The 17,424-nt window shown below is 45.4% G+C and overlaps 1 protein-coding gene across 1 annotated transcript in view; it reads right to left on the bottom strand.

The window, feature by feature from the left end:
• Positions 1 to 265: 265 nt before the first annotated feature.
• KIAA0319L (KIAA0319 like) overlaps positions 266 to 17,424 on the bottom strand; it is a 91,282-nt gene continuing 74,123 nt past the window's right edge. Inside the window, exons 14-21 of the mRNA XM_036743234.1 lie at positions 16,112 to 16,263; positions 15,645 to 15,783; positions 13,405 to 13,564; positions 12,742 to 12,884; positions 11,468 to 11,590; positions 10,758 to 10,848; positions 9,910 to 10,001; positions 266 to 2,208 (exon numbers count right to left, since the gene is read on the bottom strand). Of these exons, the coding sequence (XP_036599129.1) occupies positions 2,021 to 2,208; positions 9,910 to 10,001; positions 10,758 to 10,848; positions 11,468 to 11,590; positions 12,742 to 12,884; positions 13,405 to 13,564; positions 15,645 to 15,783; positions 16,112 to 16,263 (1,088 nt within the window). The 3' untranslated portion in view covers positions 266 to 2,020. The remainder of the gene's footprint in view (positions 2,209 to 9,909; positions 10,002 to 10,757; positions 10,849 to 11,467; positions 11,591 to 12,741; positions 12,885 to 13,404; positions 13,565 to 15,644; positions 15,784 to 16,111; positions 16,264 to 17,424) is intronic.

Below are 17,424 nucleotides of genomic sequence, written 5' to 3'. Positions count from 1 at the left end.
TCTGGGGTTTTCTTGTAGTGGTTTGCTATTTCCTTCTTCAGCTTGTTTTTTAAAATGAGGAAACTGAGGCAAACAGGATTAAGTGACTTGCCCAGGGTCACACAGCTAGTAAGTGTCTGAGACTGGATCTGAAGTCAGGTCTCCCTCAATCCAGGCCCAGTGCTCACTGTGCCACCTAGCTGCCCACACCTGACAGTTAAGTGAACCTAATCTTGACTTCTTGGCTGGTACCTGTCACATGTGAGAAAAACAAATAGAAAGCAGCTGGTTTTGCTGAAAATTCAATAAAGTTAGCAAGAAGGCATGACTACATTCAGTGGGCTACAAGAAAAATTAAATAGCATGTTTAATCATTTCACATCAAGTCTGTAGTGCAGTAGTATAAATTTTTTTATCTTTTAAAAAAAGTTTTCCCCCAAACCTCCGGCACCCAGAAACAGAGGGCAAAGCTGTTATCAGCAAGGCAGAGATGCACAGCAGGCCTCCTTGCCCAAGGAGAATTTTCCAGGCAAAGAATTGGGCCCTGAAGTGTGCAAACAGATCCAACAGACGAGGAGTGACATTCTGATGGAGAATGAACAATGATACACAGTGAGAAAATAGAAATGAGTAAAATCCTCATTCTCATCTATGTCATGTGTGCACACACACAGGCACACTCTTGTGTGCACACACAGACACACACTGCTGCTACATTTCTGCCAATTCCAGTGACCACCTTCATTCTGATGCCAGCCTTGCAGGACAGGGAGGGAGTCCTGGCTTCAGGGGCTTGAGGAAATTGGCCATGAGCCAGAATGGGAGAATACGGGGCACAAATTATTCAAGTTCAGGTGAATCCACCACAACGTGGGCACCTGCCAGATGTTTGCTCTGAAAGTAGGTCAGGCATGGGAACTAAAAAAGCATCAGGGATGCAGGCATCCCTGAAACGAATGGGCCCAGCCCTGTCCTTCAGGCAGCCTTCTTCTCTCCTTCCACTGCCTAAGTGGAGAAAAAAACTGACTGAAGTGGGGGAAACCAGGGCTCGGATGATGAGGGGATCCAGGGGCCATCTGTGCTCCTGTCACTAGGGGCCCCAACAGATGCTGGTGGACAGTGAGTGTTCCACATCTGCCAGATTGAGCAGAGGGCAGTGGTGGTGGCAGGGGAGTGGAAGAGGCTGAGTAAGCCTGGGCTCCCAAGGGGAACGCCTAGCTCGTAAACAACTAGAGATGCCTCTCACCCATAGCCTTGCTCCATCAGTGCTCAAGGGGGAGGCTCAGTTCTCTTTATTTCAGTGAAAGGACAAAATAATTTAAACACAACAAAAGATTCATGTTCCAAGCTGTCCCAGGGGCATCAGGATCCTGGAGTTTCGTCTGGAGGGACTGGGGCAGGGGGAAGAGGAAGAGGTTCTGCTGTGCTACTTTTCCTTGTGGCCTGCCAGTCTAGGCTCTAGGAAGGACTCAGGACAAGCAGCCACATCCAAGGATGGGGGAGACGGGAGCAAGGAGAAGAGGAGGGAATGAAGGAAGACAGGGGAGGCTGGAAGCTCCCCTGGAACGATACTTCTAGAACTGCTTACACTATGTCCTCCCCAACCCTGCCCTGGCCTCACCCCAGAAGAAGGGGTCCTGAGCTGAGCAGCTCAGCGAGGTCCTTTCGGTTGGGTGCTAAGTCCTGGGGAAGAAGAAGTCTCTTCGTTCACAGTTTCCTCTGGAGTTCCTTAGAGATGTCTGGATTCAAGTACAACCAGTTCTGTTCAGAATTGGGGGAGGGAAGGAGAAGAGAGAATACAGGAGAAAGAATGGAATGCGCACGTGTGTGCATGCACACGCATGCACGCGCGCACACACACATTCATTCTCATTCTCTCTCTCTCTCTCTCTCTTTCTCTCTCTCTCTCTCTCTTGGAAATGACTTAGCAGCCTGGACCTCTCAAGCTTTCGCTGTCCCTTCCTCCCTAAAACAGAGACATTTCCTGCCTCCCTCCCCCTCTGCTCCCTTGTTTCCCGTTCCTCTCAGGAGCACAAGGTGGCTACAAGATCTCCTCTCTGGGGGTCTTGGGCTTGAGTGGAGCCTGTCCATTGCGCAGAGAGCCATTCTGGCCACGAAGTAATCGGCCCTTCTCTCGATCTGGCCAGGTGAAGATAGCTTCATCACTATCCAGTTCGGATTCTGAGTGCATCAGGCTGCTGTTCAGGATGGGTACCTTCTGCTTGTTCCCTGTAAGGCAGACGAGTGTAAGAAGCAAGGAGGATGGGAGAAAAGGCAAATTAGGGGCAACACTTGTCCCAACACTGCAGATCCTTGAGAGAAGCCATAGCACTAAGATAACTAGGAAGTCCTCCATAAAGCATTGAAGGAAAACACTGGGGCTAAAGAGAGAGCCAAGCACAAGCACAGTCCAGCAACGCCAAGGAACAGAACGGCCAAAGGAGCATTGGGGCCCACAGTCCAATCTGTTCAGGAGGAACATTCACAAGCCAGCAGGGCATGAGGCGTTTCTGGCATCAGAGTGCATCATTTGGGCTCATCCCTTAGGCCCACTCTTTCCACTGGCTCCCAGGTCAAAGAGCACTCCCTTGTTTGCCTTCACACACAGACACGTTCTCCCCTCTCCTCATCCTCCAGCCTCATCTAGTCAGCAGTCCTTTTATTTCTCTTGTTGGCCGTCCAACCAAATCCACAGCCACAACTGTTCCAAACCTCTTCCATTCTAACTGATCAGCACACTGACATTCAGGGCCTTTGTGCTTCCTACTTTACTTGGGACTGACACTGCTCAAAGTGAGCTTGTTTGTCTTCCTTCCTTCAAATCTCAGCATTTTTTTTTTCCATTTTATTGCCCCATCTTATCTCAAAGGAAGAGGTGACCCTTTCTGTCTCACTAAGGAATTATCATTAACTATGCTTAATCCCATGTCTTCGTGCCTTCTCCAGGACTTTGGTCCTCCAATCCCATTGTATGGCATTCATTTTGTTTCATTCCCTGTTGGTTCTTTCCACCTCTGCCAACAAAATGCTCAGGTGTCCCCTCTATCCTTAAAAAAAAGAAAAAAACCACCTCAACCCAGATACTCTTACCTCAGCGAGGAATCTTTTTTTTTTCCTTTCACAAACAAACTGAGACATCTACATTGTGCTTCCATCTCTCATCTCCCACTCTTGAATCACCTGCACTCTGGCTTCTGTTTCCACTATTTTCCTGAAACATCCTCCAAACTCCAACAGAGCAGCTGGGCCATCCTCAGTTCTTAGCTCTCCCCAGCATGGATGGAGCAGTGACACTGTGAACTCCCCTTCCTTATTTAAGATTCTCTCTTTTCCCAGTTTCTAAGTCATGAGGAATTCTGGCTTTTTCCTTACTTTTCTAACAAGTCTTTCTTTGTCTCCTTCATTCATTTTCCTCTGGCTGGAGGAAACATGTGGATTACCTAAATGTGTGGATTACCTAAGGTTTAGTACCAAGTCCTTAGAAATCTCAGCCACTCCTGTTCCAATTCCACCTCCTTGAAACTGCCTTCTCTGATCACAATCCCTTTTCGTTCCTTCTGCCTCTTTGTTCTTACTAAGACTTCTGGTCCCTCCTTTCCTCCTTGTCTATCTCCCTGTTCTGGCCTCATCGTCCTCTTTGACCCCAGGGTTACCCACCTTTCAAAATCTTGCTGGCTTTTCCTTCCACCATCTACCCCCTGGCAAATGTCAAACCTAGTCATCTTCACTATCTACTCTCTACCTACCTCTTTGCAGCTTAATGCCAGTGGAGGAAAATGTACAAATGTGCCAAATAGGTCCTCTACAAATTCATGTTACACAATCTCCACTGGGTGCTCAATATTGGAATGGCAACTTTTTTCCTTCCCTAGCTGATTACCTTTATGCTATTCCCATACCCATTTCTCTTCTTGGCAGACAGAAGATCTTATCTACTACTTAAATGAGCAAAGAGAGTCTACCTGTTGGGAGCTCCCTCATCTCTTCTACTCCATACTTTTAAACTCTCCAATTTTCCTCATCTTCTCTTTCTTTATTCTTGTTTCTGAGGAAGAGATGGCTCTTCTTGTCAAGTCCAAACCGTCATCCCTCAACTTGATCCCATTCCCCAGTCCTCCAGCAGCTTACCCCATCGATCATTCCATCTCTGTTTCTTCAATCTCTCCTTAACTAATAGCTCTTTCTTTACTGCATGCAAACACGCTCAGGACTCTTGCATTCTTAAAACCTTTACTCACCCTGCCATTCCGTCAAGGTATTTAAGAGTCAATCTCTCCTTCCTTTCACTGCCGAATTTCTAGAAAGAATTGCCATATTCTCTGTCTGCTCACCCTCACTATCCAGTAATTCCTCAGCCCCTTGAATTCCTTCTGGCTTCAACTCCGCCACTTTACTGAAACTGCTGTCTCAGAGATTACTGATGATCTCGACTTCTAAATCTTAGGATGACTTCTTCTCTGCCCTCAACTATGGAGAGCCAGCTATATCCTGTTTAGGCCTTTTTAGATCTCTGCATGGCAGGATCAATTGAGGAAGGGTCTATGCAAGGCAAAAGGCCATGTTTAGGATAAGAAGATGTGGCAAAGAAAACCCAGCTTCGCAGGTGATTATCCACACGGGAAAGAACTTAAATGTTGCAGTATGATTACCCATATGGGAAAGAACAGAATTGTTTCAGCATGGTTATCTACATGGGAAAGAGTAGAAATGTTTCAATTTGTTAGCCTGTAGGAGACCGGCATCTCATTCCCAGGAACAAGGAGATAAAAAATATTAACCAATGCTCCACTGTACTCTTCTGAGAAGTCAGGATGAGTCAGCAATTAACCTGTATAAAGTACTGTCAGTAACTCCATTAAAATCAGTCTACAGCCCAACTACACGACTCGCTTAGCCCCGTGTCTTTGTCTTTTTGTGTCAATTACTTCATCATATATTCATGCCACGGCTGGCACACTCAACTTCCTTCACCTTTTTACGACTTTTTGACAGTATCAACTGCTCTTTCCTTCTAGATGTTTTCTTGGTCTCCTGTTTCTCTTCCTCCTCCACTGATTCTACTCCTTGGTCTATTTTATTGAATCATAATCCATCTCCTGCCTCTTAAACATGGCTGTGTCTCAAAGGTCTGTCCTGGGTCCCTGTCTCTTCTCTTTCTCTGGGCTCCCTTGGTGGTTAGTCACTCACATTTGACACCTTGGAGTCAGCCCTCTCCCCACACAGCCACCAACCTAGTCTGGACCCATTCCAATGACCTGAACTTTTATAATTTGCTCCTGTCCTCTCTGCTTCTCATCTCTCCCCTCAACAATTCATTCTCCACACAGTTGCCAAAATCACTTGCTTGCACAAAAAACTTCCACTCTCTCAGCATGGCACTCAAGGCTGTCTATGATCTGGTTCCAACCTACTCTCTCCAGTCTTATTTCATATTGCTCTTATAAATAAATACCTGATGTTCTAACCAACAGGACTATTTCCATAACCCTCAAACTCGACATTCCATCTCCCCCTTTGGGACATTTGCACAAGTTGGCCAGCATGTCTTGCATGTACTCCCATTTCATCTCTACCTGAACCTCCTTCTATGCTCAGGTGCTGGCCTTCCCTAATCCCACAGATGGTTACTCCTCTCTCCCTCCTGAAATCAATGCTTGCTGAATAAATGCTATATTCCAAAGAGAATGTAAGTGGCTTGAAAAAGACGGCTTCATTTTTGTCTTCATACCCCCAGTACCTGGTGCAGTGCCTTACATGGAGTGGATACTTTAAAAGTAGGTTGAGTTGAAACTGGCATCTCCTGCCCTGAGATCTTTCCTGGGCTGTGTACCACACTGCCTCTTGGCACTGCCTGCTGGAAGCAGGTGATCACAGGCAACAGGGGCACAGATCCAGAGCTAAGAAGGCTCTCGTTTTGTAGGTGAGGAGCTGAGGCCCAGAGAGGCTAAGTAGCACCAATGCTGGCACTTGGACCCAGGTCCTCTAACTCCAGAGCTCGAGCTCTTTCCCCTGTCCCAGTCTGCTGTTGGGAAGCTCAGTATGAAGAAAACTAAACTTATAATTCTTACTTACTCCAAAATGACTTCTCTCTGTTAACAGCCCATCCAAAAGCCTCATCTTCTCTCTTGCCCCCAATATTTATTCCTTCCTCCCCATTCCCATAGCCCACCAGCTCAAATCCAGGCCCTCATTACCTCATATGGCTTACTGCAATAACCTAACTTGTTGTACTGTTTCTGGTCACTCCTCTTTCCAGTCTGTCTTCTAAGGGCTATTCCCCTGCTCAGAAACCTTCAATGACTTCCATTTGGATAAAGTCCAAACTCCTCCTCAGTCTGTCACACCCTGTCCTTCAAAGGAGATTAGGCGCTCCCTAAGGACAGGAAGTTTATTTTTGGATCCTTCCCAGCAGGGTCAAACACAGGGCTTTATATACAGGCGGTGCTAAATAAACACTTTTAACTGAAATTGAAGCAGCAGGATAGAGTGGAGAGGGAACTGGGTTAGAAGCTAGAGGCCTGGAGTTTGAACCTGGACTGTGCCACCGGTATGACCTTGGCCAGGTCACACTCCTCTTGGGGCCTTCGTTTCCTTATCTGAAAAATGAGGGAGGTGGGCTAGATGAGTGCAAGGGCCCTTCTGTTTCTCACTATGACCCCTCTATTAACAGTGCCTTCAGAGGCTCGAGTACAGCTGTCCCAGCTCAGAGACATGCATCACACTAGCGCTATGGACTCTGTGGGTACCAGGATGAAATGGAGACAGCACATCAGGTGACAACTCCTGGTACAGAGACCTAGCTCACCCTCTCCTAGGCCCATCACCACAAGAACTTTTTTTTTTGTTTGTTTGGGGTTTTTTTAGAGAGGAGAAGAGAAGGTAATTGGGGTTAAGTGACTTGCCCAAGGTCACAAAGCTAGTGTGTCAAGTGTCTGAGGCCAAATTTGAACTCAGGTCCTCTTGACTCCAGGGCCGATGCTCTACTCACTGCACCCCCTAACTGCCCCTACCACAATGATTTCTGATGGGCTTGTGCTGCTGCCAGAACTTCTCAAAGCAGAAGCCATGGAGCAGATGAGCCCTGGCTCCTAGAGAAGCCTCTTTGCTAGATGACCACCACAGCTTCAGAGAGTTGGAAGGGACTGCACAGCCATATAGATAAAGGAATCCCAGGGATGAGTGGGAAGCTCCTCATCTACTGGGCTGCTGAGACACTGCCTGAAAGCACAGATGCAAAAAGATAGGAAGAAAATGAACCAACCATTCTAGTGGGAAAAGAGGAATTCAGGGAGGAGGCTGATGACAGAGGTCAGGTCAGTCCGATAACAATGTGCCAGACACTGTGTTAATGAATCCTTGTTATTAGGGAAAAAAAAAATACTCAAAACAAGGTTCCTTGTCATCAGAGAGGTCACATTCTGATGGGGGTGGGGGGAGGTAATTACAGGATGACCTGCAAAAAACCATGAGTATATAAGGCACAGACAGTGTGGAAGAAAGGTAAAGGGAAGGCACAGGTGGGGGAGGGAGGAGACCTGGAAAGGCAGGATGTAAGCAGAGTCCTGAAGGAAGCTGGGAGGGGGAGGTAAGTAGGGGGAGCACTCCAAGCACGGAGGATGGCCAGGGCAAAGACAAGAAGTCAGGAGATCCAGAAAGGCAGCTGTGACCTGGTCATAAAGCCATGCTGAGGGGTAGCTAACTGGATAAGAGCCCTATCTACACTTCCTCTCACTAGCAGCACTATTCTGAGACTTGGCCAGAACCAGTCACCAGTGTACATAGAAGGGCAACCTGTCCGAGTTCCAGGCCCCCAAAGCCAGGTCCCAGGCCAGAAAGGGGAGGGCCAAAGCGTTGGCCTTCTGCAGGATGGACAGGAAGAAAAGACTTCAGGCAGTAGCAGGAGGCAGAGGGAGCCCTGAGCAGGATGGGACGCTCACTGCAGATACCTTTTCTGGTTCTCATTACAGCCTCTAAGCCTTAGATACCTCTTTGATTATGCCTTAGGTCTATGACCCGCTGTGGCGGAGACATCCAACCCCTTCAGAATCACAGATTCTCAGGGCTGGCAGGGACCTTAGGGGGCATCTAGTCCAACCCAGATCTGAGGACGAATCCTCTCTATACCATTCCTGATGTGGTCATCTAATCTTTGCTTAAGTATCTCTAGGGATAAGGGATTTGGTACTTCCAAAGGCAGCCATCCCACTTTGTGGATAGATCTAACTATTCGTAAGTTTTCCCTTATATCTACCTGCTGCTCTTAGTTCTGTCCTCTGGGGTCAAGTAGAATGAAATCTAATTCCTCTTCTACATGAGGGAGGGACTTTCAATACTCAGAGACAGTTATATACTTGTCCATCCCCACCCCACCCCACCCCTGCCCCCAACTGTTCAATACTTAGAGACAGTTATATACTTGTCCATCCCCACCCCCCCCCCAACTGTTCTCTAGGCTAAATACCCCCATGTCTTTCACCTGACCCTCAAAAGGCATGAACTCGAGCTGTTTCACTACCCTGACTGTCCTTCTCCAATTTATCTGTTCTTTCTAAACCACAGTGCCCAGAAGGCAGCACATCTCTCCAGATGTAATTTGACTAGGCAGATTACAATGAGATCATCACTTCCCTATTTCTGGACACTCTGCTTACCTCTCTTAATTTAGCCTAAGACTATGAATTTTCTAGCAGTCCTATCACACTAGTGATAGACACCGGGCTTGCAGTCCACTAAAATCCCTAGATTTCATTCACAGGAGTTGTTCTGCAGCCACGCCCTCTCTCCTTACTTTTCCTTTCTCAGTTAAATATTTTCTTTCATGGGATCATAGATTTAGAGCCAAATGGGACCTCAAAGATCATCTACTGCAACCTCTTCTCATTTTGCGGATGAGAAAATGAAGGCCCAGAGGCTGTGCCTTGCCTAAGATTACAGAGGTGACAGAGCCAGAATTTGAACCCAAGTCTTTTGACTCCAAATCCAGCACTCTTTCCATAGTGCTGTTTCTGTTCAATTCACCCCATCATCTGTCTTAGCGAGAGCTTTTCCCATCTGGGTCATTATCTGATAACTCTCTTGTCTACATTTACGCCATCTGCACACAGGACAAGCATGCTTTCTACGCTAAACCACTCATCAAAATGTTGAACAACAAAAGGCCAAAAATTAGATCCTCTAGGCATTCCACTAGAGGCCTCCTGCCAATCTGACATTGACCCACCAATCCCCACATTTCAGCTATCTAGAAAAGAGCATTAGATGAGAACCAGAGGTCTGAGCATGCAACCAGTTCTAAATCCATCACCAACATCTCTCCGCCTTTTTCACAAGGACAGTAATGAGAAACTATCAACTGCTTTGCTGAAATCCAGGCATATTCCCCATATTTACAGCCCTTCTCATGATAACTACCAGCCTAACTTCCCAGAGAGTAGTCTGACAAAGTAGTTTTTGATAATGCCATAGTAGTTTTTAGTATTCACTGCTCCCCATTCAGATACTCACAGACCATTCTTTCACACTCTGGAATTTTACCAGACTCACTGGTCTAAAATTTGAAGACTTTTAAGCCGTCATCCTCTACTTATAAAATAAGAAGATTGGGACATTTGCTCATTTCCTAATCTGCAGCAAACCTCTCTGGCTCTCCATGATCTTTCTCAGCTTCTCAGTCAGCACACTCAGATGTCACTCCACCAGCCTTGGTGCACTCCAGCTCTATGTAACAGAGGTAGCTAACTGGAGGTCCTCCTAGAGTCCTCACCAGGAAATCTGTCCTCCCTACAGAATATCATATGCCCTTCAAAGAATCCAGGTTGGGTGAAGAGTATTCTGTGGACTTGGCCCAGATTCCAATGCTTTTATTTTGATCAGGCAGGATAAAAATCTTCCTTGCCCCAGCTTCAAATGACTGCCCTGGAGAAGGATTACCTGCTCTGGGGTTTGGTTTTAGCTCCAGACTTTCCTGATCTGTGGCATCCAAGATCTTGTACTTGCTTTTCCTCTTGGGTTTCCCTTTTCTCCTAGAAAACAGTCAAGAAGCATTTACTGTTAGTCACTCTAAGTGGGATGCTGGTGACACAGAGACCAAATGGAAACAGTTCCTGACCTTACGGTGCTCATGTTGTTTCAGGTGAGACAGCAAGCATGTGAGTAAGCATATACAAAATTAATGTAAGATGAAGTTGAGGAAGCATTAGGAGCAAGGGGAGATCAGAAAAGATGTTACTAGCACAAAAGGTAGAAGGAAATAGGGACACCAAGAGGTAGAGATGAGCTGGGAGTGCATTCTGGGCACGAAGGACAGCCAGGGCAGTGCAAAAGTACAGAGATGGGAAATGGAATATTGTGTGAGGGACAGTTGGAACGTTAGCTTGGCTTTACCACAGAGTGCAAGAAGGGGAGGAAGGATATAATAACAACTCGGGTTAGGGCTAATGAAGGAGGCTCCAGGCCTGGACAGGTAGCACAGTGTTTAAAGATGTGTACCGGGCCTCACAGGTTAAGGAAAGAGGCAGAAAGTCATGTTTTCTCTTCAAATATCAGCCACTCAGGGCAAATTTTGTTGCCCTAATCCTCTCACATTGTGGGAAAGAGGACAGTGACCTTAATGACAGTGTAATGGCAACTAGTCCTTAACTATATCTTCAGAATGCCAAAGTCACTGTAACAATGTGGCTGTGACAATTACAATGTAAAAAAGAAATCGAAAGCTAGTTACACATAGTCTTAAGTTGTGGGGAGGAGTCAGTAGCATCCTGGGTCCTTTCCCGTCTTACCTCTTACAGCAGCAGACCATGGTCCAGGACAGGATCCCCAATGCAACAATAATGACGAACGAGGCAATGATGACATAGAGGACGCTCCATTCTGCAGAGGAAAACTAAAAAGTAAGAGATGGGTCCAGGGCAGCTGCTTCCTTGCTATTGAGAGCAAATGTAAAAGTGGACATTTGTAGGTACAGTTAAAAACCAGAAGGGAATATGAGTTTGGAATGCAAGATCAGGACCCAATGGGAAGAAATAGACCCATTTCCTGATCAGTCTCAGGACTCTCCAGGGAAGGTCAGAGCTCAGCCCTTTGTGCACAAGGAGGAAGGACCCGGTAGGCACTGCTAGGGGAAGTCCTAAAAGTTCAATGGCCATCATTACTGTTGCTTCTAAAAGAGAGATATGGATGGCTGATATAGAGATTTATGGATAAATGGAAAGCTACTTCTGTGATAGGGAAAAACAAAGCAGATAAACCACGTAGATGAATTTCAGAAGGACCCTATCAGCAGGCCTTATCTTACTTCAGTACTTTGCTCATCTTAACACAACTCATTTTTCTTACTCTTAGACCTTGCCCAGATCTTAAGGAACAAGTGTGTCCATAAGGGGAATACAAATGCCCAAAGCTAATCTCCACTGTCAGCCCAGTACGCCTGCTTACTTCAGAGACAAGACCAATGCTAAATTAAACTAACTGAGCTCCAAGGGGTACATACCACAGTTGCTCTCTCCATCTTTCAGCTGCACTTTAATGAAGTTCTCCATCCAAAAAGGGTCACAGATACAGCGCTTGGTGAAAGAATCGCAGCGGCCATGATCAGAACAGTTCAACTGACATGCTGATGGGGGAAGGGAAGGGAAGTCACTAAAAAAGTCAAGTTTTTAGCTAAGCTAGTGGGAGGGAGGACTTCTGACTTTCAGGGCAAAGTACAGAATGCTCGAAGGGCTCAATGCTCCTTTGTCTATAGCAGTTTCCCAAAGATAGGGTTTCCTATATTCTCCAGGCTGGCCTGGGTACCTACTCTAATATGCATGACTGGATCGAGCCACAACAAGCAGAACAAGGGCTGATCTTTAAACAACCTTTGAGGACAGTTTTCATCTGTAGAAGTCCATACTAAGATGCTTCCAATGTATCTGGTGAGGACTTAATCAATGCTTGCTACCATACAGCAAAGTCCTATCATCCCAAGGGTGTTTGAGCAAAGATTCAATGTTTATGTTATATTCTATGGACAGTGGGACATCACCGCCTACAGACGGAACACAGTTTGACCTACTTAGTAACCAAGTTCAGGGGCTGGTGAGTAAGTGCATAATAGGGCTTGTTTTATTACTATTTGTTCCTATGTGGACCTATGATTTCATTGGTATTGAGAATTTCCAGCAAGGAGACTCCCTCCACCAAAGCAGACTGGTACCTGTTTTACAACTAAAGGGTCTAAGGGAGTTGCTTGGGGCACTTGAAGGTTAAGTCAAGTCATGAACATTTAATAAGCACCTACTATATGCTAGGCTCTATGCTAAGAGCTAGAGATACAAAGGAAGGTAAAAGACTGCTCCGTTCTCCAGCAGCTCACAGTCCAATGCGGGAGACAACATGCAAACAACTAGGTACAAACAAGACACAGACAAGATGAACTGGAGATCATCTCAGAGGGAAGGCACTAGTAACGGGAACTTGGAAAGGCTTCTTGGAAGGTTAAGAGACTTGCCCTGGACCACGCAGCCAGGAAGAAGGAGAGGTGGCACTTGAACTCAGGCTCTCCTGACCCCAAGGACAGCTCTCTCTAGCCATCATATCATGATACCTCTCTGGGCATCAATACAATATCAGTCGAAATCTTATCAACATCAAAAATCCAAGCCAATGAGAATGACCCTTTGGATTCCACCTTCTATAGGAAGGGAAGAATGAAGAAGCTTTTTCTGACAGATCCCTGGGTTGTGGAGTCAGGGCTTTCCATTCCCATGGCCTAGAACTACTCACTGACGGTATTGATTTCCAGGGCTCGAAAGATCAGGAAATCTGTTTGCTGCTTCCTCAGCTCACTCTTGAGCATTGCTGCAACATCATGGCCTTTAAAGATCTGGTGTGGAGGCTCATTCTGTACAAAAAACACCATCTTCGTGCTGTGAGGAAATGCAACCCAGGAAAAAGTCAATGGAATCTGATATGGATGCTAGATGCCCTTTCTAAATGGGTCAACAAAGGCCAGGTGGGATCTCTTTTAAGACCACAGCTTTTGAGCCAGCAGGGACTGTAGGGGCCATGCACAACCCCTTCACTTTACAAATGAGGAAATTGAGATCCAGAAAGGTTCAGAGATCGGCCTCTGGTCACGCAGCTAGGAAGTGTATGAGGCAGGATTGGAACACAGGTCTTCCTAACTCCAAGTCCAGCACTCTAACCACTGTACCACGTAGCTGCTCTGTTAGGGTAGGTTAGATTTGGTGAATCATTTTTGTCTGGTGAGACTGGAAACAGAGAGAGACCTTCTAGAGCTAAGAGACAGACTATTACCACAGAAGACTTGGAAACTTTCTCCCTTTGCTGGGACAGGCTCAAAATGAAGAAACCTAGGCCACTCCACCCCTACTCTCGCTCACTGGAAGCCTGGCCCCTTGACCATCTCCTCTCCTCCTTCCCCACCTCTGCTCTGTATAAGGCTGGATCTTTTGCACAGTGATGTCAGAATCCAGCACCCCCAGGAGGACACCGATCTGCCGAATGAACATCCCCTTCTGCCTCTCTGTTAGTTGGCTGACGTTGACGTCCAGGATCATCTCCACCAGGTTATTCTTTCTGGGGTCTGTAAAGGACAGGGAGCAGGCAGAGCAAATTAATCAGCACGCTTCCCGAAAGACACAATGCCTTTATTTTTTTGTTTTGTCTTGTTTTCTTTGGAGGCAGTTGGGGTTAAGTGACTTGCCCAAGGGTCACACAGCTAGTAATTGTCTGAGGCTCAATTTGAACTCAAATCCTCCTGACTTTGGGGCCAGTGCTCTATCCACTGTGCCACCTAGCTGCCCTTACAATGACTCTGGCACACAAGAAAGGTGGTGGCAGAAAGGTTCCTTAGAATTGTAGGTGGCCTCCTTCCAGTGTCAAAAAGCTATAGATGATTCCATATATATAATACTTCAAGACCATGCCTGGACTCTGTCCTAGGGCCTACCTGAAGGGGTTTATCAGGTAAAATTTGGAAATGATGCAGCAGAAGGTTGGTTGGGTGAGCAAGCTCAGTGCACTTCAAGTTATAAATTATGGTCTTTTCTATTGCAGGAAGTGGGCAGCTTAGGCTCACTCAACATACTGAGGTAATAGTCTTCATCAATTTGAAGGGCTGTCATGGGGAAAGAGAGTAAACTTCTTCAACTGGGACCTAGTGGGAAAAAACTAGGCTCAACAGACAAAAGTTAAAGGGAAGCAGATTCTAGGGCCATATAAGAAAGAATTTCCTAACAATTACAGTTGTTTATCAACGGAATGGGCTGCCTTGGGAGTTAAAAAGCTCCCTTCTTAATGATCTGCTTACTAAATAATGGATAAATTTGGCCAAATTTTTGTTCCAGTCTTCATCTAAACTTGCTGGGTACAAATGGAAAGTGAAAGGACAGCCAAACTAATGGATGGTATTTGTTTATTGCACTATCATATATAACATTAAATTAAAAGATCTAAAGGAAGGCTTCCAGTGTATTAGGTGGGACTTCTGAGGAGAATTTAAGGATTAAATTAATTAATCTGAGGATTAATTTAAGACATGAACAAATATCACTTAAGATGAAATCTGTTTGACCTTGGAGCACTTTGTTGGGACCTTGTCCTGGTGTGATGAGGAAAAATCTCCTACTGAATCTAGAATTAGGGTATCTGACTCTGCTCTTTGCTTCTTGAGTGACCTTGGGAGTCATTTCCCTTACCTAGGCCTCAGTTTCCTCATCTTTAAAATGACCTAGATGACCTCCTAGGTCCTTTCCAACTCCAAAGCAGACGATTCTATGAGAAGGAAAGTGCTATGAGCAGCAATAGTAGAAAAAGGAGGCCTGCCAATAAGAACTTGACTCCAAAGAAACCCTCGTATGTCAAAATGGTGGAAGTATCTTTAACGAGGACAGAGTTCTATTGCTGCTATGCTCTCTATTGGGTTACTTTTGAATAAGTTATTAAAGACTGTTGGTTTCTACATTTAGAAGTAAAAACTTTCATTGTCAAGAGTAGCTACCTCACTTATATATTTGGATGCACAATTTTCATGTTCTGATGTGTAATTTGCATAATTAGTAGATTAGCTATAGATAAACAGCGAGCTTCTCCAGCGTCTGGAAAAGGCTAACCACCCTGGCTGAGGATAAGGATGAGATGACTTCTTGAGCTCCACTTCAACCTGAGGAGTCTTTCCATACCTGAGTTTCCTATTGTTAGCCTCACTACTCCAGAGTGGGCTGTCACCATTCCTTCCTTACCAGATGCTCTGGAATGCAAAGGCCCTGATAAATTCTACCCCTCTCCCCATAGCTACTGCACAAATTAGCCTTGCAGCAAACAAAAGACACAAAGCTCTATTTAAGAAGGACATCTCATTTCAGCAAATCTGCTAACTTACAGGATGCCAGTTATTTTACCTTCGGTGAGCTGTCACATAAAGCCTTGGGCTCAACTTATAAAAATAAATTGTTTTCTGCATCTGGGCTCTGATGAAGCATCATGACTCAAGCTACCCATGTTCCTGTGCTCAAAATCACCAAACCATCCCACACTTTTACCACCACCCATTGGACAGTAAGACCCAAGAATCACATCTAGCCCTGACTTTGCTAAGGCAAGGAGAACCATCCTCAAGGTACAGACTAACTGCTCCCTCAGGTGCTGGCCCTGGAAGGACTCACCAGGTTTCACATCCACAGTAGTCCGGTCTGTGTCACTCTCACCCTTTGCATCAGTCACTCGCAAGTGAAATGTGTAAGTTCCTTCCACCAGGTTAGAGAGGAATAGAATGGGGTGATGGTCAGAATGATTTAATACTTCCTGTGGGTTGAATAATACAGATGACATTGTTTGGGGGAAAAAACCAACATCACCACTTCCTTCTTAGGATCCCTATAGCATCTCACTACTATGTATTACATTATACCCTCCTACTTTGATTCAGATCAATTCCTGATTTGAATTCTCAATGGATTAGCAGGAAAAAAAAGAATTATAAAAAACTATGACCATACAATTATACTTTAAGTTCAGTAAGAGGGACTATTTGGCAAAGCGACTATCACATAATAGGTACTTAATAAATGTGTGTTGACTGAGCTTAAATTTTGGACCTTACATCAAAGGCCACCGTTACCAGAATACTCACCCCTGCTGCTGGACTTCCTTCATCCCTAGTCCAGAGGTAACTGACTATGCCCTTGTCATCAGAGGACCTGGATCCGTCCAGCTCGGCTGTATCAGTGGGCAGAGTTATCACAACATTCCCAACTATTCTGGCCACAGGTGGCTTGTTCATTTCTATACAAAGAGAAAAGTACATAGGGCAATCTAAAGTGCCAGAAAGATTGATTGTCTGTGATTTCAGGATATTTACGGGTACACCAAAATAGCAACATTTGGGGCAATTTTTATGAAGACTTGACTGTGCCTGCAACCGGCTCTATGTACTAGACTTAAGGTCAGCACTTCACCAGGATACAAAGTTCCTGCCATATGGAGATGAGTTCTGGGGCCATCTTAAATCAAGTGTAAAAGTCATTGTTGCTCATGCTCTTTGAGCTCTTTGTTTCCCATGCATCCTCTTAAGGACTCCATCTTTCTGCTTAGATAGTGTATGAGGAAAGCAATGGAACTAATCACAAAAGAAGTCACTAAACTGTGTGTGTATCCTCTGACTCAGTAATACAACCAGGCATACACTCCAAAGAGGTCAGACACAGGAAAATGCCTCACTCTCATTCACCCCACATATACAATGAGCTGCTAAGGCTTACAGTTTGTATCTTTATAACACCTCTCCACTCACAGAGCCATCACATTAGTCCAGGCCCTTGTCCTCTATCACCTATACTATTTCAATGATGTCCTAATTGGTTTGTTTGCTGTAAGTCTCTTCCCTACTCTAACTCATCTTCCACACAGTTACCATAGTGACTTTCCTAAAGTACAGGTGTTATCATATCATTTCTCTATATAAAAAAAAATACAGTGGCTCCCTATTATCTCTATAATCAGATGTTAACATTAAATGGAATCAAAATTAAATACCAAATGTTTGGCATTTAAAACACTTCCAGCCCCTTCCTAACTTTCTGATCTTCTTACATGTCCCTCTCCCCCAGGATCGCTAGTCTGTGAGGGTGCCTCACATACCACACTCCATCTACCATTTAGGTGCATGCCTGGAATGCTTTCCTTCCTCAGCGGTGCCTCTTGGAACCTGTGATGTCCTTCAAGACTCAGCTGAAGCACCACCTTCTGAAGGAGGCCTTTCCTATCCTCAACCCTCCCCTCCTCACCCGAGCTGCTAACACCTGACCCTCTGAAGTTACCTTTTTGTATGTGACTAGATGTGTGTTTTTCTCCTATTAGGATGTAAGTTGCTTGAGGGCAGGTTACACTTCTGTCTTTTGAAGTAAGCGGAATCAGGATAACAATTTACACAGGATCACAATAATA

Source organism: Trichosurus vulpecula, chromosome 2 (genome assembly GCF_011100635.1).
Source record: "Trichosurus vulpecula isolate mTriVul1 chromosome 2, mTriVul1.pri, whole genome shotgun sequence".
Lineage (NCBI taxonomy): Eukaryota > Metazoa > Chordata > Mammalia > Diprotodontia > Phalangeridae > Trichosurus > Trichosurus vulpecula.
The sequence above is the reverse complement of the archived record's forward strand: the minus strand, read 5'-3'. Positions and strand labels throughout refer to the sequence as shown.